Source organism: Scyliorhinus canicula, chromosome 20, assembly GCF_902713615.1.
Source record: "Scyliorhinus canicula chromosome 20, sScyCan1.1, whole genome shotgun sequence".
Lineage (NCBI taxonomy): Eukaryota > Metazoa > Chordata > Chondrichthyes > Carcharhiniformes > Scyliorhinidae > Scyliorhinus > Scyliorhinus canicula.
The window spans coordinates 52,997,660-53,019,618 of NC_052165.1; the positions used below are offsets into that span (position 1 = coordinate 52,997,660).

Genomic DNA, 21,959 nt, shown 5'->3' on the forward strand with positions numbered 1-21,959 from the left:
GGGGTGAGAGAGGGGGGCGCGCGCAAGGGGGTGAGAGAGAGGCCAGGGGGCGAGGGGGGGAGATGAGAGGGGCGAGGGGGGGGTGAGAGGGGCGCGTGCATGAGAGGGGGTGCGAGAGGGGCGCGTGCATGAGAGGGGTTGCGAGAGGGGCGCGTGCATGAGAGGGGGTGCGAGAGGGGTGCGTGCATGAGAGGGGGTGCGAGAGGGGTGGGCGCGAGGGAGGGGGTGAGAGGGGCGCGCGCGCACGTGAGGGGGCGAGAGCGGGGCGTGAGAAGGGTGAGAGAGGGGCGTGCGAGGGAGGGAGTGAGAGAGCAGCGCGCGCGAAGGGGTGGGAGAGGGGCGCGCGCGTGAAGGGGTGGGAGAGGGGTGGGCGTGCGAGGGAGGGGGTGAGAGAGAGAGAGAGGGGCCTCCTGCTCTGCAGGGATTCTACGATTCTAATGTTGGCTACTGATAGACTGCCTTGTGAGCCTATGTTGAGAGATGCCAGGCTCTGATATGCAAGTTTGATTTTTAGTTCTTTACTTGTGGCCCTTGTTCTTTCTCGAATCTCTGCTTTTTCAATAGTTTGTGCACTTTTTGTTTTCTTTAAAAAAAGCTACCTTTTTGTAACGTGGCTGCCAGAGCTTCCGCTGAACCAGTGGAGGCCTCCTGCAGAACCCCGGAGCTCCGTGGACCCCAGTTTGGGAACCCCTGTGATAAGCCATTGAAATACGTGGATATCAGGGAACACAACTTGGATGGTGCATTTGATATTATTTCAGTTCATGATGGGGAGCAGTAGCAGTGTGGTCACATTACTCATCTAATAATCTAAGGACCTGAATTAATGAGCAGGAGATGGGACTTTCCTTCCCACAGGGGGATTTAAACTCAGTTAATTAACCTGAATTGTTGCAAAAAGAAAAATCTGATTCACCAATGTTCTTAGGGAAAGAATAATCCTTACCTGGCCTGGCCCACTTGTGATTCCAAGTTGACGTCAATGTGGTTAACTCCTAACTGCACTCTAATGGCCTAATAAGCCGCATGGTTATATTCAAGGAAGTGGCCCACCAGCAGCTTCTCGAGGATAATTTGGGATAGGCAGTAGGACATGATTTTATACATGGTGAACGTATTATTTGAAGCTGATTGATCCATGGCCTGTCATTGGATGAGGTATATATATATTTATTGAGTATTTCAGTTTGGTTTTCATGCTATTGTTTCTAAAGAAGAAAACCCAAAATTTATCACAAATACAGAAACTAATGTCAATGTGACTGCTTCACAAGATTGAAAGAAGAAGCCTCTGAAAATCAAAAAGAAGTGGGCAAATTAGGACTGAAATGAGGAAAAACTCAATGAGTTATTGGAATTCTCTACCTAGAGAACTGGATACACATCCTTTGAGTATATTCAATATCAAGGTCGATAAATGTTTTGATACAGTGTGATTCAGGAGGAATTGAGGTAGATGTTCAGCCATGATCTTGTTAAATAGCAGAATTTATTATTCTCCAGGAGAAAGCAAGTTGGTGAAGGATTCAACTGGAGCCGACCTTTTACACCCTTTTATAGTTATTTGCAGAGTTGCAAATTACACATACGTGTCTGTCCTACAGCTTCAGCCAGTAGCTAATTATAGGGATTCAAGTGAATAACTAGTTAATTAAAATTAATCCGTTTAATTCCACTCCATGCAATTAAACTGAATTAGACGGATTATTGATCTACTCTGGAGTCGAGGGTAAAAGGGCAGACAGGAAAGTGAAGTTAAGAGCACAATGAGATCAGTTCTGATCTTATTGAATGGTGGAACAGGCTCGATGGAGCAAAAGAGCCTACTGCTACTATCTTTTTAATCAATTAATAGAAAAGGTTTGAAGGGTTAAATAGTTTATTCCAGCTTTTTAAAAAATATAACAGGAAATGTTGGAAATGCTTGATGGCCCGACATTAGTCCAGGGTCATCGACCTGAAACAACCGTAACTCTTTCTCTTCACTGATGCTGCCTGACCTGGTGGGTGTTTCCAGCATTTTCTGTTTTTATTTCATATTTCTAAATTCTGCAGTATTTTGGCTTGTATATTAGAGTCTTATTTCTTTTATGTTACTTATTGTGTAATTACAAGATTCCAACTAGTGTTTTAATGAGGTTGATTGGTTGAAAAACAAGTTTTTAATTGAACTATAATGGGATTGGACTTGCAGGAAATGTAACAGTGTGTTCATGGCACACATAGCCAACAAGTTGATGGAAATAAGAGAGACACCACGGTTGCGTAAATTTTGAGTTTGGCCATAAATTTATGGCATTCTGCTGGTTGCTTTACATGAATAACATCCTGCTCTTAGCCTACTTTCATTTTTCAGAATTAAACTCACCACAAATTAAAGCATGGTAATTAACAGTGCATTTTTGGTAATATGGCAATCATTTAACGTGGTGCTAATTGACCTGTGACCCACAATTAAAGGGTTTAAATTGTGTAATCTCATTCTTTCATGCGACACATTGTTCCAGATTTAATTTTTACTTTTTTCTATTTATCATTTTTTTCCCTCAGTTAAATAATTAATTCCTATTCTCATTAACATTTTGTAGCTGATTTGACTCTCAGTTCACCTATTTGCATTTGCCTTCTTAATTGATGTGTTTTTTTCTTGATCCTTAAATTTAATTAATTATGGGTATACATTGTTGGTTTCCATGAGGTCCCAGCCCTGTTGTCCTCGCCGTGATGTTACCTAGTTTTCACTTCTAGCAAATTATGATGCAAAATGTTTTTTGAGCTGAAGGATGAAGAAAAACATTTAAGTAACATGGAATACTATGAGATGCTCTGCTCTTGGAATAACTGGCCCAATGCTGAGGTTTGGGAACCCTGCATTTGCAATGCTAGGAAAATATATTTCCAGCAGTTGTAACTATGTAACATTGATTTTTATTAAACATCTGCCTGTGTCTGTCTGCACATATTTAAACATGTATAGCAGTCAGGACTGAAATAACATTCTGTTTATTGCCAAGAACATCATTTTGAATGCAATGCTGTATAAAAACCAAACTCTTTCATTTAGTTCCTTCAAAGAAGAGAATGTTTCCTCCTATTCAACTGCAAGTTTTGCAGGCTTTATATAATGTAAATTCAAGCCATTTTATCTTTATACATTGTATGTATTTGCTGGAAGCCTTTCAATTTTTTTAACATTCAGCTGTCTTGGCACCATTCTGAAATTCCTTTCTCAGCCCTTCTGCTGCATTCACCTTTTTAAAAGCTTTCACAGCCATACTTTTGGTGACCTCTCTTAACACTTCGACTATTACTTGATGTCTCCATTCTTGTGAATCATCTTGGGGAATTTTCTTATGGTAGCCACTATGTAAGTGTATTTATTTTCAAAGGAGTTTTGAAAAAGCATGAGGGTGGGGTTGCAAGAGAAATAATTGAAAATTGAATAAATTTCCACTTAGCACATTACGAACTGTCTCCATTTGTCTCCTACAGTGAACTAAATTTCATAGTTCAGGTGGATGAAAATAATGATGCCCTCAAATTGGTGCCATTTGTTTATTTCTCATCAGTTACAGAATATATTTTTAATTTGAAATTTAAAATGCGAACATCTTTTCTTGATGACTGAGAGTTTATCCATTGGGTGACTGAGCTGTGACGGAAGGTTAAAAATTCAGTTGCGGATCTGTATTAACTTGGTGGACCTCAATGTGGGACAGTTAATATCGTTGCTTTGATTTGGAAAATCAAGATTAGCCAGGATTTAAGGTCCTATTTGGTATTCACCAACCGTTGTTGGAATTGTGGGAATCAGATTGGGATGGACATGTTCAAGTTCCCCAGTGAAGAACATGGTAGTACTCATAGTCATGGCTTGCTCACACACACTAGCTGCATGGAGCTTCAGGAGAGGTGGGAAAGAAAGTGGCAAAAATGAAGTAGACGAAAAATTTTAAGCCTGCAAGGTTTCTACAGGGATTTTGGTATCATGTTTGTTTATTGCAAATTGAATTTTGTAACAGAATTTTGATATCTGCCGTAAAGAATACCATCCCAAAGTATTGATAACTGAGATTAAAATGCTCTAAATACAAGAAATGGGGACCAAACAATGACTGTTAAATATATACTATAAGGATCTAAAAGTTATACCTTTAGTAAGAATATTATTTGCCCTGGTTTGCTCTGCTTTTACTGAACTGCCATCACGTCTCTTGGTTAAATAATAAAATAGTAGATTTTCAGTTTACACATGGCTGAATACAGTGCATTAATTTAAAGTTGTTTCTTACTCTAACCAAGTATGAATTATTCAATATATTTGAAATCAAACGATTGGAAAAGATGTTTTTGAAACATGAACATTGTAAAAGCTATCCAATGCAAAGTTCAGTTAAGTTTCATGATGTACTTGATTATTGTGGTTTACTTTATGTGCATACAATTTGTCAACTACACATTTGGCCCCAGCATTGTCAATTCTACTGTCCAGTCGCAAAAAAATAGGAGGCCATGGTAGGACTGGTACAGGAGGCCATGGTAGGACTGGTACAGGAGGCCATGGTAGGACTGGTACAGGAGGCCATGGTAGGACTGGTACAGGAGGCCATGGTAGGACTGGTACAGGAGGCCATGGTAGGACTGGTACTGGAGGCCATGGTAGGACTGGTACTGGAGGCCATGGTAGGACTGGTACAGGAGGCCATGGTAGGACTGGTACAGGAGGCCATGGTAGGACTGGTACAGGAGGCCATGGTAGGACTGGTACTGGAGGCCATGGTAGGACTGGTACTGGAGACCATGGTAGGACTGGTATTCTATCTTTGCCTGCTCATGGGACCACAATTTATTCCTGACTCTTGCTCTCACTAGTAGCAATGTTCTTTTCCAAAGCATCAAAAATTTTCACATTGGTATCCATGCAGATCCTTCACCAACTCCATCAATGGATGCAAAGCCATTGCCTGCCAGCAGTCACAACAGAAAATATCCATCAGAAATGTCTGCTACTTATGAGTTAGCTATTTGTGCTCATATATAATGTGCCTGTTTCCATTGCTAATAGGATGCAGTTAGAATGCCAAAAGCAGTTGTAATTTGATTCTACTTTCCTTTCCTCTTATATGTTGAATGGATAATGTAGATTGTTGTCCAATATCCAACATGAATGATGCACTAGCACTTTAGCAGAAATCACTTTTCACAGCAAGCGTTTCTTGTAGTGTAGCTCCGTCACATGCCATATCAACTTACCTTGGTACATATCATGTTTGGCACAAGGATATTTGCTCTGTCACACGTGGATTTAATATTTAATTTGAGTTCTGTCATTGTCAAGTTTTGAGGAGCCCTTTTGTATCTCATGGTTGGAGTAACAGCAATATTGCTGATTTATTTAAGTAGGTTACAGGCAAAATAACAACGGCACAGGAGGGGTTTGGGGTGGGGGAGATGAACAGTTTCGCATTCCCATTCAGTATTTTTCCCTCTAACTGCTGCAAATTGTAATTTGTGCTTGGCTTCTATTGTACTTCATCTGAGCATTTTCCACTCAAAAGTAATGTTGTGGTTGAGTGCAGCTTGTAAAAGAAAATTCCGCCAGTATTGTAGAGGTATTCAGTGTTCTAATAAGAGAAATGATATCAGTCATCCAATTTTGAAACAATCTGTGGGATTGCATTTCTGTGCACTTGGAGTTGATTGTAATGCAGTTTCTGAAACTGTTGATTCAGCAGCCGAAGAAGGATCTTTTAAAAAATCTATAAGTGAATTTATCGGTCTTTACCAGCTTAATGAGATTGCATTTCCCAGGAGATTTATCTGTTGTGATTGGCTTAAACAAAGTCAACAACATTGATATCCAGAGATGATCAATGAAGCAGAGTACTCGTCCTTAAAATTGTTAAGATAATATTACAAAGGCAGAAACTGCATTGACAATTGAAAAAGCCGCGGGGTAATACTGTTATTTGAAGAGGGACTGTAGATGGATGGGGGAAGAAAGAGGCGTAAATACATTGGGGAGGGACATCTGAGTCCAAGTTCAAGTTGGTTACTATTTCCCTGAGCTTTCTCCCTTTGTACTGCTGGCCAGTGTGGGGGACCTTCCCAGTACCTTCCATCTCCAGTGCCAATAAGGCAGTGTCCCAACTAATAGTACTTGGCATAGTACCAGTTGTTCTTACAAAAATTCCTACACATGTTGATGAAGATGGAGCTTTTCAAAATCTATTTTAATAAAAGATCAATTCTCAGGAGAGATGGATGTAAATTTATGCAGCCACGTAACTGCCTGCCTGCTCAGTAATGTTTCAAAATAACACTTTGGTTGGGGTGGTGGTTATGATTTTGAGTAACAAATGAAAATCTATGTCTTGCTTTCACTGTAGGTGTTTTTTTCTTCCTACACAGCAATTTGTAGATACTTGGGTTAATTAGTAAAAATACATTTTCAGTACAAGGTGTCAATTTGTTTATTGTTTTTCAACACTATTCTGACTTGCCATTCTTTTGGCCCTAGATCTGCTTCTCCAAGGCATGGATTTACCATCATGAACAGACTTAGTGTGGAGAACAGGACTGAACCAATTACTAAGGATTTGGATTTTCAGTTACAAGACCCTTTTCTACTCTATAGAAACGCACAATGTAAGTTTGGAAGTTTTTATGTGACTGCTTGGCTGATAAAATTGTATTCCATATAATTGATTACTTTGAAATTTCAGACAAGGCTGGGTTTAAGCATTTATTGCTCTTGAACTAACAAAGCTGACTTTAATTGAACAAAAATGGCTGTTATTTTCCTGGACTATTAGTTAGGGCTATGACTTGGTAACCCCTGCCTTCGTATTGGACAGTCAGTAAGAGCGCTTCATTTTGAGTCATTACCTCTGTAGCATTTCCAATTTCATAACTTAGCCAATTTTGCCAGTTTTTAGCCTGCATCCCGGTGTTTCATGGTAATGTAATGCACCATGGAATAATGAAGAAAAGTCCAATTCTATAAACCTAAAGCTTCATTAATAGGCACTGAGATAAAGTAAGTCCACCCTCTTGCCGAGAAGAGGAGGCGTGGTTAGCACTGCTCCCTCACCTCATCAGGAACGCAGGTTCAGTTCCAGCCTTGGGTCACTGTGGAACTTGCATGTTCTCCCCGTGTCTGCATGAATTTCCTCCGGCAGTTCCGGTTTCCTCCCACAATCCAAAGATGTGGAAGTTAGATGGATTGGTCATGTTAAATTACCCCATATTGTCCAAAGATATGTAGGTTAGGTGGGGTCATGGGGTTAATGTGGGGGATTGGGCCTAGCTAGGGTGCTCTTTCAGAGGGTCCTCCTTCTGCACTATTGATTCTAGGAGCCTAAATAACAGTGGGACATCGTTATTTATGGAGCTGTGGTGGGTAAGGAGATGCAAGGAAAACATATTCAGGACACTACAGTAGTGAGTTGAACATTCAAAAGGCATAGTAATTATCCTTAGTTGGAATAGATTTTTTTAATAGGTTCAGTGCTGGTTTAGGGGCTGGTTTAGCTCACTCAGCTAAATCGCAGGCTTTTAAAACAGACCAAGCAGGCCAGCAGCACGGTTCGATTCCCGTACCAGCCTCCCCGGACAGGCGCCGGAATGTGGCGACTAGGGGCTTTTCACAGTAATTTCATTGAAGCCTACTCGTGACAATAAGCGATTTTCATTTCATTTTCATTTCAGTGGATTTGTGTAGGAATTTTTCCTTCCATTCTCTCACCACCCCTCCCCCCATAAATATCCCTGTTTGCAAAGTACAGGCAGCCACTTGAATAAAGCAGTCTCCTCCTCTATTTAGTATTCAAGACTAGAATTTGTATCATACTGCCGTGTGGTTTATCTGTGCACCTTTTGTCTTTGGAGATGGACAAAAATCATTGTTGGTAAAAATATAGATCTGAACTCAAAGAAATCTTGTCTGGATCTTTGGTAGTTTTCTTGAATTAACTGAACTGCAGTCAAGTTACCTTCCTGTTGTGCTTGTTCAGAGTTGCCAACTAGCACAGATTTTCTGTATTTTATAAAAGAATCACGTCGAGGGAGGGTGGAAATGAAAATCCGGATTCTCTGCCAAATACTGATTTTTGTTATCTGGAATTTCTGTCTTCTGTTGGGAAAGGTTGGCACCTCTGCTTGTTCATCTAATGACAGCCAATTCAGAGTGCTATTGGTAAAGACTTGGTGAGAGGTTTCCTGCCTGCCTTCTGAACTGGGGAACAAGATGTGTAACACAAAGAGACTGAAAAATAAGAAAAAGTAATTAATTGCCTCCTTATTGGTATTGGTGGAAGAAGGGTACAGTAAGTCTACAGGACCTGTACAATACCTAAAACACCAAATTCACTGTGTTATTCTGTCTGAAAGCTGTATATGACTCTATTTTTCTGCAAAAGAATCAAATACAGTTGGATCAAATGAATGCATAACCAATTACTGAGATATATTCTGCTTGAATCAAAGAAAACGTATAGATCACGGGTGATTTTACTCATTTGTAATACTTGTAACTGCTGATTTAATTATGTATGTGGCAATCTAAATCAATTTTACACAAAATAGTATTTTGAAACGGTTGTTAGCATATTGGAGATGAATAACATCATCAGGACTGACCAACATTCAATAATTGGAGTGCTTTAAAACTTGTAAATGTCAAACTTTTGCAATCTTTCTTAGACCAAAAGTAATTGTTGACTTTTACATGAAAGATTGATATGCATGCTTGATTTGGGCCCAAAAAGACAGTCTCAGTGGAATAAATTTAAAATCAACAATGCTAAAGAATGAGTTTGTATTAATTCTCTAACATTTATTTATTTTATAATATTATAAACTATTTACATTTCATCCAACACCATACAAGTAAAACCATCATTGATAGTAGCAGTAACTTTGGTAGTGTCATTCCACAAATCATCATTCTTGATACTGTGAAGCACATTCGATAGTCCACATTTTGAAAATTATTTTTGACAGTATTAAAATCATGTTCCTTCCACTCATCTTGACCCATTGTTAATGTTCCTTGTGAGGATGCTCGCATATTTCAACCCTCTGAATGTCTTTTCACCTTCCACCAACCAAATGTTCCACATTTTTTGGATACTGTCCTTGAGAGGTCTGAACAACAAGGATGTGAGACCTCCTTGAATAACTGCCGTGTTGGTGTTGGTTCATTTCACATCGCTGAGTCCATGGTTGACAAGTTGGGAGTTGAACATGTTCCAACGGAAACAAACCCTTCCTTTGCGTGGTCCTCCTGGTCTCAAATTCCACATTTCTTTGATCCATTTCTTGCAAATGCCTTCACCGTCTCCTATCTAGTAGCATTGAGTTGGATGGTTCCAGGGTGATAATACCATTTTGCCACTGCTAGTTAATTAATGCAACCATTTTTTTCTCCATGTGAGGCCACCTGCTTGCTTTCTCCTGTGTAGTTATTTGTTGGCATATTTTCTAGTTTATTGGATATCTTTCTCCAGTCTCTAATTATTTTCTGAGAAACATTAAACCCCTGCTGCTGCGTAATTATTAGTCTTTGCAGTGAATGCTACAACTTTCATTTTACATTGAGCTGTGTACTTTCTATTCTTCCTCGAAGACAATGTGGCATTTTAGGACAAAGGTGAGAATTATTTTTCTTTGAGGGTTGTGCGACTTTGGAATTTCCTCTGGAGGCAGGGGTTATTGAATAGTTTTAAGGCATAGGGAGATAGATTCTTGCTCAGCAAGGACATCAAAGATTGGAGTAAATGGGAATGTAGAACCTGAAACACAGACAGATCAGCCATGCTCATATAGAATGGTGGAGCAGGCTTAAGTGACTGAATAGTCTACTTTTGTTCTTATTTCATATGCTTGTATCTGATTGTAAGGATCCTCCTGTTAATCCCTGTTTGTCCCTTTTTTCCCTTTTAATTTCTGTTATTTTCTTATCACAATATTTGTATGTGGACAGTTAATGAACTGGAGCCTTTAAAATGGACATTGCGTTTAATTCGAGTAGAGGGATTAAACGGAAGATTGACTGTGATCTCAACACAGGCAGGCTGCAGAAAGCTGTCTTCATTTTCAAACATTAGATTCCAGGGAGGTCAGTGCTGACGCACCTTGATGGACTTGGCCGTTGGCCAATGGACTGACTCGGATTGCTGGGCTTTGTGAATAGTTCCTGCTGATTGGTCGGGTTTTTCTCTGGAATGTTTCTTCCTCTCTGAGACTGTTTCCAGTTTAGTTTCATTTTGAACTCTGAACCCTCCCCTGCACATCTCTGCTGAACCTACCCCCCTCGCAATTGTCATTTCCGCCCTGGGAAAAAACCTCCAACTGTTCGTCATAACTTTATAAACTTCTATCAGGTCGCCCCTCAGGCCTTTGTCTTTCTAGGGAAAACAATCCCAGTTTATTCAATTTCTCCTCATAGCGAATACACTCATACCAGGCAACATCCTGGTAAACCTTTTCTGTACTCTCTCCAAAGCCCCTATGCCTTCTGGCAGTGTGACCAGAATTGGACACAGTATTCCAAATGTGGCCTAACCAACATTCTGTAGAACTGTAACATAATTTGCGAACTTTTATAGTGTCTGCCCCGTCCTATGAAGGCAAGCATGTCATATGCTTTCTTTATCACCATTTCCACCTAAGCTGCCACTTTAAAGGATCTGTGGACCTACGCGCCCAGATCTCTGTGTGTCTATGCTCCTGATGGTTCTGCCATTTATGTTATAGTTCCCACCTGAATTGGATCTACCAAAATGCATCACCTCGCATTTGGCCAGGTTAAATTCCACCTGCCATTTCTCTGCCCAATTTTGCAGCCTATCTATATCCTGCTGTATTTTCTGACAACCTTCATCACTATCCACAACTGCGTACCATCCAGAATCGCAGTGAGCGTTAGAAAGGTGGCATCAGACATTAAAGACAATGTTGAGGGCTTATTGCCACAATTATCCAGAGGATTGGGATAAAGGAATTCCATTCGTACTGTTTGCAATTGTGTGGTACAAACACCAGATAGGAGGAAGACTCACCGAGTGTGTCATGTGAATATGCTTAAAAGGTACTTTGAAAGGGAAGGAGAGAAAAGGAGGCTTTAATGATTCTAACTCAAAGTGACGAACCAAATCCAGATGACTGAATTTGACATACCTCAAATTAAATTGGAAAACGAGGATGTTCTTAAAAATTGGGATGAATTGTTGAGTTACCTTCCAGAGGAAAAACGGACTGACCTGAAAGAGTTATTTATATCACATGGGCAAATTTGTAGGGATTAATTGGAAAGTACTAAAATGGCTATACATGATGTAGATGTGGGAAATGCTGTTCCAATCAAACAACATCCATATAGACTTAACCCTTTAAAATTGGCACAGGTTAACAAAGAGATTGATAGTAAGCTTAAAAATGGCATGATTGAAGTGGGTTGCAGCCAATGGAGCTCATCCATAGTGATGGTCCCAAAACCAGACGGTATCCAACGGTTGTGTGTGAACTGTAGAAAGGTTAATGCAGTTATAAGAACGGACTTTTATCCTATCTCACGTTTGGAAGATTGTATTGAGAAAGTGGGACAATCAGCTTTTCTTTCCATACTGGATTTACTTAAAGGTTATTGGCAGGTACCTTTATCCGAAAGGGCGAAGGAGATTTCAGCTTTTGTGACTCCAGATGGTGTTATGGGTCAGGGTTTAGAGAATCCCAAAGTGTATCATGGAGTTCACCTAACCCACAACTTTTAATAGATTGTGGTATGGGGAGCACACGGCCCACTCTACAGGTGTGGTACAGCAGAAATGGAACAGTATTTTCTTTTTAAAACAAAACAATGTTTATTGTATGAACTCAAGTTAACCTTTTTAAAACAAACAGTGAATATCTTAGCAACCATTAATTCAAAGATAACCCCCAAATAATACAACACTAAGTAATCCTTTAAGATGTTCTTTTAACACCCAGAAGACTTATCAAACCTTTAAACATAAGCAAATCAGCGTAAACATTCACTACTGAAGACATTTATAATTCTCCTGAATTCACCAAATGATCCAGAGATAGTCTTTGGATGGCAGAGAGAGACCAGCAGTACAGCTGCTTTGTTTGACTTCAGCTGCAACACACTGAAAAAACGAAACCAAAAAGACAGACGCACCCACGCTTTTCTCAAAGTGAAACTAAAAAGCAGAACCAGAGCTCAGCTCCACCCACACTCTGACATCACTGCAGGAACATGAGCAGCCAAACATTTCTTAAAGCGACATTCTCATGACAATGGTATATACCAATTCAAAGTTATGCCATTTGGCATGAAAAACGCCCCAGCCACATTTCAACGGTTAACTAACAGTCGTTTCAGGATTATCCAATTGTGTGGTATACATCGATGATCTGGTAATTTTGAGCCAGAAATAGACAGGACATTTGAAAGATCTGATGGAGTTATTTTATCGACTTCAGGAGGCGGGTTTGGTGATAAACGTAGCCAAAAGTGAATTTGGAAAAGCCCAACTCACGTTCCTTGAGGAGTTTCCGATACCCTAGGGACGAAGGGAAATAGTGCGATTTCTTGGCATGAGTTGATTTGATCGAACATTTGTGCAAAAGTTTTGTACTGTGATTGCTCCACTGATGGACTTGCTGAAGAAACGTCGAAAATTTCAGTGGACAGTGGACTTTCAACAGGCATTTGACTGCCTGAAAGCTGTGATAACCAATGCTCCTGTGTTGGAGAATTACAAGGGACTCTGCGATCAGATTGAACTAAAGTATCTAACTTTAAAGAGAAATGCTGAGGCGTAGAGAAATGGGCGGATTGTGCAAGGACCTTCTTGGTCAAAGAGACTGTCAATCAGGAAGGATTTTGCTTGGAGGAAGAACAAAAATGGACTATATAATTGTACCTGTTTGCACGTGTTTTTTTTAAACAAAACAGTATATTTACTGTGTGCATTTCTTAAAGGGCAGTGAAAAGGTTAAAAATGAAACCATCTTGAAGTTGATGGTTTATTTTGGGGGGAGGTGTTGTGAGAGTACCCTTTAAGAAATGGGTATTTATAAATGGGTGTGTAAATAAATATCTGTAGTGAGAGTACCTTTAAGAAATGTTTACTACTGCAGTGATGTCAGAGTGGGTGGAGCTGAGCTGTCTGTCAGCTTTTTATTTTTGTTTTTAAGCAGGCTGCAGGGTGTGTTTTAGTTTCGTTTTCAGTGTTGGAGCTGAAGCCAGTCAGAACAGGTGTACTGTTGATCTCTCTGCCATGAAAAACTATCTCTTGATCATTTGGTGAATTCAGAATTATAATGATGTCTTTCTGTTTTGAAGGTTTTTTAAGTCTTCTGGATGTTAAAAGGACAGCTTAATCATTACTTAGTGTTATATTCTTTGGGGGTTGTATTTTAATTGATGGCTGCTGAGATGTTCACTATGTTTTAAAAAGGTTAACTTGAGTTCATAGAATAAACATTGTTTTGCTTTTAAAAAATACTTTTCCATTTCTGCTGTATCACTCCTGTAGAGTGGGCCGTGCTCCCCCCATACCACAATCTATTAAAAGATGTGGGTCAGGTGAACTCCATGATACACTTTGGGGTTCTCTAAACCCTGACCCATAACAATTGGATGCATTGGTCTTCCATGATCATCTTCCATGATTCTATAGAGTCAGGAACAGTTCCTGCTGATTGGAGGGTAGCTAATGTAACTCCAATATTTACAGAGGGAGGTAGAGCGAAAACAGGGAATTATAGAGCAGTTAGCCTGACGTCAGTAGTGGGGAAAATACTTTTTTTTTAAATTTTGTCGATAAATTTAGAGTACCAAATTCTTTCTTTCTTCAATTAAGGTGCAATTTAGTATAGCCAATCCACCTACCTGCACATCTTTGGGTGGTGGGGGTGAGACCCACGCAGACACGGGGAGAATGTTCAAACTGCACATGGACAGTGACTCTGGGCCGAGATTGAACCCAGGTCCTCGGCGCCATGAGGCAGCAGTCCTAATCAGTGCTAACCACTGCGCCACCTGGAGTGTGGAAAATTTTAGAATCCATTATCAAAGATTTTACAGCAGAGCAGTCAGAAAATAGTGGCAGGATCAGACAGAGCCAACATGGATTTATGATGGGGAAATCATGCTTGACAAACCTATTGGGATTCTTTGAGGCTGTAACTAGTAGAGTTGATGAGGGGAGGCAGTGGATGTGGTATATTTGGACCGAAGGCTTTTGACAAAGTCCCGCATAAGAGATTAGTGTGTAAAATTAAAGTGCATGGGATTAGGGTAGTGTATTGAGATGGATGGAAAGAGTAGGAATTAATGGGTCTTTTTAAAATTGGCAGGCAGTGACTAATGGTGTACCGCAGTGATCGGTGCTCGGACCCCAGCTATTCACAATATATATTAATGATTTAGATGAGGGAACAAAATGTAATGCCTGAAAATTTGTAGATGCCACCAAGTTGTGTGGGAGGGTGAGCTGTGAGGAGGATGCAGAGATCGTTCAGTGTGATTTGGACTCCCAGGGAAACTTCCTCCTGACTATATAACACTGTGCCACCATCACCTCTGCTGGGTCTGGCTTGCAGTGGGACAGGACATACCCAAAGATGCTGAGAGTGGTGTTCGGATGTTATGTGTAAGGTGTGATTCCGTGTTTTGTCATGCTGGTTTGACTAGTCAGTGAAACGGTTCTCCCAATTTTGGCACAAGCCCCAGATGTTAGTGAGGAAGAGCTTGCAGGGTCGACTGGGTTTCCTGCCGTTGTCGTTTTGGTGCCTGGGTCCATGCCGGGTAGTTTGTGCAGTTGTTTTCCTTTTTTATTGACTTTGTAGTTGTTTAATACAACTGAGTGACTTGCTAGACCATTTCAGAGTCAACCACTTTGCGTGGATCTGGAGTTACTTGTCAGCCAGACCAGGTAAGGATGGCAGATTTCCTTCCCGAATGGACATTCGTGCACCAAGTGTGTTTTTTTACAACAATCAGCAATGGTTTCATAGTCATCATTAGACTTTTAATTCCAGATATTTAATAGATTCAATATCCGCCACGAACTCGGGTCCCCAAACTTACCCTGGATCTCTGGATCACCAGTCCAGTGACAATACCACTACATCGTTGTCTCCCTGTGCAAGCTTCATGCTGAAGTCGAGCGGCATCCAAGTCATCCTGCCCAACAATGGCTACTCTGGTTAGATCATTGCTTATTGTATGTCACGCAAACCCATGAATGGGCCTAAGGCTGCCACATTTGGACCTGAAAAGTGCCCAGTCTAGCTCAGGTTAAGGGTAAGGTGTCTCAAAAATTTGAGCAACTGGTGAAGTTGGCTGCATCATGCTGCTATTGTGCAGTATTCTCCACAGGATGATGCCAACAAGCCAAAAAGATGTTCTGCCAAGAGTAATGTGGTATATGAATCTCAGTGCCAGTGTGATGCCAGGAACATAGGCCATACATACCACTGACAGGCGGATTATATCAATTAGCATGTCCCTTTGGCTGTTTGCAGTAGACAAAGGACTGACCGTACCCAAGCAGCCTGTGCTTGCAAAACCCAAAACATAACATCCAACATTCGATTGTTCTTGGTTGGACAACACTTGCAAAATAATCCAGATTGTGCTAAGAATTACACTGACAACTAATTTAAGATTCTGTTGGACGGGCAGCGTGGCTCACTTACGTGTGCTAGAAGCTACATATATTCATACACAGAGCCCTGTACTTTGGAGATAGAAGAGCATGTTCACTCATTGTGCCTTTTTGAACTAAACAAAAGTGTGGCGTACAGTCATTCCTTGGTTCATTCTGCAGGACAATGCCTCGACCAATCCGAGTCAACCTCCCTGGTTTGAATTAACCCAAAGTTTGGCAGTTAACTGTCCCCTTGTGCATTCTATATGACAACATCTCTACCAATCAACATCCACTTGCCAACCAGTTGTCAGTTCTCTCTCTTCATGAGTATAAATTGTTGCTCCTTTTACAAATTGAATTCTTGGGAATCTGTCCTGTTGAGTGCCAGACGAAAAGCTTCATTAAGAAGCATGCCTGTCTTTTACCGCAAGTTTGGTACTACCAAACAACTGAAGTATAAATTTATATAAAACATTGCTTATGGCACAATTAGAATGCCAAGCATGTTTGGGCATTCTGTGATCAAAAGAACATTACATTTAAAAGAGTATGCAATTCAGCTAGGAATGGAGCTAGGCATGGAATCCTATATTTATAAGGAGATACATAAACTACCTGGTCTATTTCCTTGAGAGGTGAGAAGTGTTTTTGAGGTTTAGAATTATGAAGGGTTGTTTCCGATTGAACAGGAAAAGATTATTTCCTATAGTTGTGGAGTCAGTGACAAGTAGTCATTAATTTAAGATTGTTATCAAATGTCCAGTGAGGAAACATTTATTTTTGAGAAGGCTTGTTGCAGCATTGGATGCTTTGACATGTGGAATAGTTGAGTGGAGGCAATTGTATGTTTTAAGGGCAAATATGTTAAACATTTGAACACAATGATACATGGCCAGGAAGAGTTGATGGTATAATGGGTTTAGTTTTCGATTTTTCTTGCAAAGGGACACAAAAGATGAGCCAATTGACAATGGTTCTACCAATGCACTGAATCTGAATGTTCAAATTGTTGTATTGTTTGAAGGTAATGCAAACTAAGCTGAAGGCCAGTGTAGAGGTTGAACACAGATTTTTAATGGAGGCTTTCCCTCCGTGCTATTACCTATGCAGACTAACTAAGATGGCTGTTGTATTATGTGACATTGCATCACTTCCTGTGATGATGTAACTGTGGTCATTTAAAGATATTAACAAACTCCCTGCCGGCCAAATTTTTTGATCAGGATTAACTACATTTGAATGAAAGTTAGAGAAATATTAGGAACATATTATCTTTTGATTTCAGATTAATTTATTTTGGGTTATTTCCCCTCTAATTGCCATTTTCTTTCTCCCCTAGTGTTTTCTTTGGGCCAAGCAACTCCCACTAGGCTTCCACTAATACTAAATCCAAATCAACTGGCAGTAAGTACTTAGCATGAGGCAGAAGTGAGAAATTATTTAACAATATTTTATTTTCCACTCAGTAGAAGGAACTTTCAAAACTGTGAAACTGGGGCATCATAAATATTCATTTGAGGGTATGTGAAGGAATTTAGTAAAGGAACTGATAAATCTAGTCATCGAAAATAAAACCAAGTGTTGGATTATGCATACATTTTCCAATCTGTGCTTACATTGCTGCTGTTTGTATAGCACTGAGTCTTTATTTCCCTGCCTGAATTGTGTTTCGGCTTCGGCAGAGTACTCCTGCAAAGTGTCAGTTTGTAAAATTGTCCTTTAAGCACGTTTTGGACTTGTCCATGATGCAGAACAGTGCAGATACCATTTAAAATCTGACTTCAAGTGAAGTCTTGTTAAGGCTTGCTCCCTTTCAGATTATAAATAGGTTTTTAAAAAAAGTGTTAAGAATGAGACTAGATATGTGGCTCCCATCTGCTGTCTATTCTAACCTTTTATAGTCAAAGGAAGCTTTGGTCATGGCTGGGTTGCATATAGGTCAGTCTGTGTGACTGGCTGTTAAGAGTGTTCTGCCAACACTCTGTTCTAACAAAATTTAAGATAAGATAGAGGATATGTGCATTAAACCGAGATGCTACAAAACATTGGACCTGATTGACTAAATGCGCTCTACATCTAAGTCTCGATCAAGATCTTGATTTTCTAACCAAATTACTATTTAACTCTGATCTCAAGTGCTCTAAAAGACTATAGTTCTATTTCAAGCTTTTGGCTTGTATATTGCATATATTCAAAACGTTTAGGGAAAGAAATCAGGCCTTTTTCATAATTCCCTCCCATCTAGCTGTTTTTTCTCCTCCTGTATTCCACAATTTTAAGTATTTTTTAAAGTATTCTAGCTGTAATAACCATCAAGGCTTTATTTTGTTAGAATGTAAAGCTGAACTGTAGTAGTTGCTAGTTTTGGGGTATTTGATTTAATTCGATTTAAAAATCATTGAGCAAGAGCAACCCCCACCCATGACTATTTTGATGATTCTCAAATGTAAAGACTATCTCTCCAATAGCTGCAATCATTGTGACAAATTAAGCTATAAAAGAAAAAGAAAATAGTGCATTAGAGTGAAAGTGCCTGTTTTTAATTTGTGGATTGTAAAAATCATGATGCTGAATTATTTTGTTCCACTTTTCTCTTTTTTTTTTATTCCTGGTATTTTATGGTAGTTTTAGTTGCAAAACTGTGCCACATGAGAGTGCTCAAAATGTTACAAATTGATTGACATTATTAGCTTTGGAAAGCATAGTTAAGGTTATTTGCAGTCTCAAGTTTTCAAAGCTATGTCACAGTTAGGGCTAAAGTTCCACATTGCAAGGGGGAGCTAATTTGACCAAGAGGCATTCCTTTGGACGATTTTAAAAAGACATGCTCAACTTCCTAACGCTTGAAAGCATATGGAGAATATCCTCTCTCTCGAGAATCTTTGTTTGCTGAATAATATCAGTTATATCTCGGGTGTAGATTTACTCTATACAAGTGTTTATCAAGCTTTTTTTTCCAGGACCCCCTTTTACGGCCGGCCGACGTGACCCACCATTCTTCCTTACCGTTTCCCTGACACGTGTTCCTCACGATCTCACTTGCTTTGTTGTTCAATATTGCGTTTCTGCTAAGGATTGCAGCTGATGATTTTAAGTTCTCACTGCATCCTTTGAATAAAATCGAAGCTTGTCCTCGAACTTGCCATGCTTAGTCTTCAAGTTACTGGGGTGTTTGAAGCGTTCTATAAGAACCTTTGTAGATTGGAACCACCAGGGCATAGGCCATGTATGTTGGAGTTCCTGGAGGGCTTAAGAGTTTCCTGAGGTGGAGGAGGAAGAGCATGAAGGGTTAGAGAGGTCGTTGGGCAAAGGGGAGGTCTTGACAGCAATAGGGCAATGCAGACAGGTATGGCCCCAGGGCTGGATGGGTTCCCGATGGAATTTTGTAAGACGTTTACGGGACAGCTGGTGCCGTTATTAGTGGGGATGTTTGAGGACTTAGTGATTCGGGGCTCCCTGCTCGAGACGCTGATGCAAGCATAAATTTCACTTCTCTAAAAAAAGGATAAGGATCCCATGAAATGTGGATGATACCGCCCTTTTCTTTACTTAATATAGTCGCCAAGATATTGGCCAAGGTGTATATCCGAGAATGTCAAGTACACTGTGAGGGAGCAATTGAGTGGTTTTACTGGAGATTGTAGCCGTTTATTGTGTATTCGAAGGAGCTGGCCACGGTTAGTTTTTAGTGGGGGAGGAGTTGAGGGGAAGGGGAGGGGTTACGTTTTGTGAGGGGTTGGGTTGTGTTGTGGAGGATGTATGTGTGTATTATTCTGTTTGGTTGTTTAGCATTGTGTATAAAATGGAATTTTTAAAAAAAGAATGCTTTAGAGCAATCTGTAGTTGTGAAAAGTGTGATGTGCATGTCTTTTCTGTCCTGAGCTCTATTCGAGTATCTCTGTGAATGCTCAGATTTTACAATTGACATTGTTCAGAAAATAAAGATACTTTACGGAATTTGTATTAGTAAACATTAGAAATAAAGTATTGTGTTAAAGGTAGAATCATAGAATTACCACAGTACAGAAGGAGTCTCAGGTCTACACCAACCCTCCGAAAGAACATTCCACCTAGGCTCCCCCACCCCACCTAACCATTTGGACACTAGGGTCAATTTAGCATGGCTAATGCATCTAACCTACACAAAGCTTTTAAGGTTTTAGTTTAGCTAATTTGAGATAGGTAGTGAGAGAAATAGCTGCTCTCGCAGAAGCAGTTGGCTTAAAAGGCAAGAAGGGGAACTTCTCTCTCAGATTTGCTAGAAGAAAAACCATACCGCGGAGTAATGGATAAGAAAACAAGTGCAGTGATCAGAAGAGCAGCTAGTTAAGGAAACTAGAGAAATGAAGAGAAGTTTCTAAGACGTCTGAGGTTAAACAAAGCATTGTTCAGTGAAGACAGACAGAGCTAGTGGAAAGGCTGGACAGGATGGGATTTGCAAAGAGGCAGGCTTCTGAAGGTACAATTTGCAGTCCCGATAACCAGGGAATTGGGGCAGACAGAATGTTTAAGACAACTGGAGTTAAGTAAACCGATACCAAGGCATTGTTCAGAAGAATTCAAAGAAGAGTAAACTAAAGTGTTCTAAGTTAAAGACAATTGCAGTAACCAGATTTAAAGTGGGACTGCAGCCTTCAAAGATAAACCAAACATCTGGTGCTATTTTAATACAGTTTGGGAATCGAGAGTTAAAACAATTAAATAGTTTACACAGCAGTCCAGACAAATCCTAAAAGGGGTTTTGTATCATCCTAGACTGAATTTGCTGTTAAAAGTGGAGCGGAAGCTTTGTTTGAAAATGTCATTTGGAAACCCTGGCATGGATTTCTGAATGCAAACCACAAAGGCAAATCTGACTTATGAGGGAAGATTGTAAAGAGTAATCTTGGGAGTGCAGTTTGGAAACTCGTGGCAATCATCTAGGAGGGGTTGGACCGTGGATTCTGAGGAGAAAGCCACAGATACTAACTCATGTATTGCCCTCATTATTACTTCTCTGTGGAAAATGCCACAGACTACAAAAGGTCTTTGACATCTGAGTAGGGCTGAATTATAAAAATTTCCTAATGTCTCCAGTCATCGGAATCACTGCTGCTTTCATATAATGTTTTTTGAAGTTCTTCATACCCGTGTTGGCTTAATTATATTTTTGGGCCATTAGTGGCCAATTCAGTGGAGTCCAGATCCAGGACTGAAGAAGGTAGCATAAAGGAATTGTCGCACAATTCTTTCTTCACCAGTTAAACTTGGAAAATGAATTATCTTAAAATAAAGATATCTTGACTGCTCCCAAAACGACAGGCATTCACTTGATCTTATTTAATGGTCACTGACTATCTATAATTTGAAGTGGAAGCCCTTGTTCACGTAAGCCAAGTTACTGAATGCAAGTCTCATGGAAATCTTTTAATAATGCAGAAAGAACCCAGTGCTTTCATTGTGATGTACATTTCTAATGGAGAAAGATTTGTATACTTAGTGAAGGCAAACACTTAATCAGTCAACCTGCTTGATTAATCCACTTGTGAACTACTGATTGACTGATATTGCTGTTGTTTTCTTTGAGCTTGAAATGTCTGAGGCATATAGGTACATTGGTTTGTGGTAGAGTTTACCTGCAAGCAGTGTTGAGCTGAAGTGTCTGGTCACTCATTGCTTCTTGAATGAAATGTGCCTGTGAAGGCAATTTCCTTAAATCTTTACAATTGGGTGTGCCTGGTTTAGCATTCACAGCTGTATGGTTAAGAACAGACAACTATAAAAGAAAAATAGCCTCTTTTCTTTCATTCCTCTCTTCCTCTTCAAAAAAAAAAAGGAATAATTTTTGGGATACCACTTTCAAACTCTTAGTCGTATTAAGTATAATTCTTGCTGTCAGAACTTTCAGATGGCAACATCCACACAAAAATAATAACACTGAAAAATTCGGCATTCTCATGTCTGAGCCAAAATTTACTTCACATATATAGCTGAAATCCTTTAAATATTGACTTCTTGTCAAGCCAGTAAGATGCTGGACGATCAACTATGTTTTATATTGGTGCTATGAGCACATAACACACTTCAAGACCAGCTTGTGTTTGTTTACATGTGATTTTAATTCATTGTAATAAAATCAAACACTTGTTAGTTTTTGTCGAGACCACATTAAAATTGCTTTAAAGCTGATCAGAAAATGTTACATTGCACGGAGTGGAGATTTAATGGAATAAATTTCCATCTAATTTTCTGACCACTGAGTATCTATTCTGATCCAAGTTCCTTGAAATAAAAGATATTACAAGAAGCCAT

General features: G+C 39.8%; 1 protein-coding gene across 4 annotated transcripts in view; it reads left to right on the plus strand.

Annotated features, from left to right (window-relative positions):
• dcp1b (decapping mRNA 1B) overlaps nt 1–21,959 on the plus strand; it is a 105,386-nt gene that overhangs the window by 17,567 nt on the left and 65,860 nt on the right. For 3 of the 4 annotated variants that reach the window (XM_038781419.1, XM_038781418.1, XM_038781420.1), the window contains one exon: nt 6,521–6,648. In XM_038781419.1, coding sequence (XP_038637347.1) covers nt 6,521–6,648 — 128 coding nt within the window. Of the gene's footprint in view, nt 1–6,520; nt 6,649–17,007; nt 17,073–21,959 lie in introns of all 4 variants that reach the window. The other variant, XM_038781421.1, reaches the window with a different exon arrangement.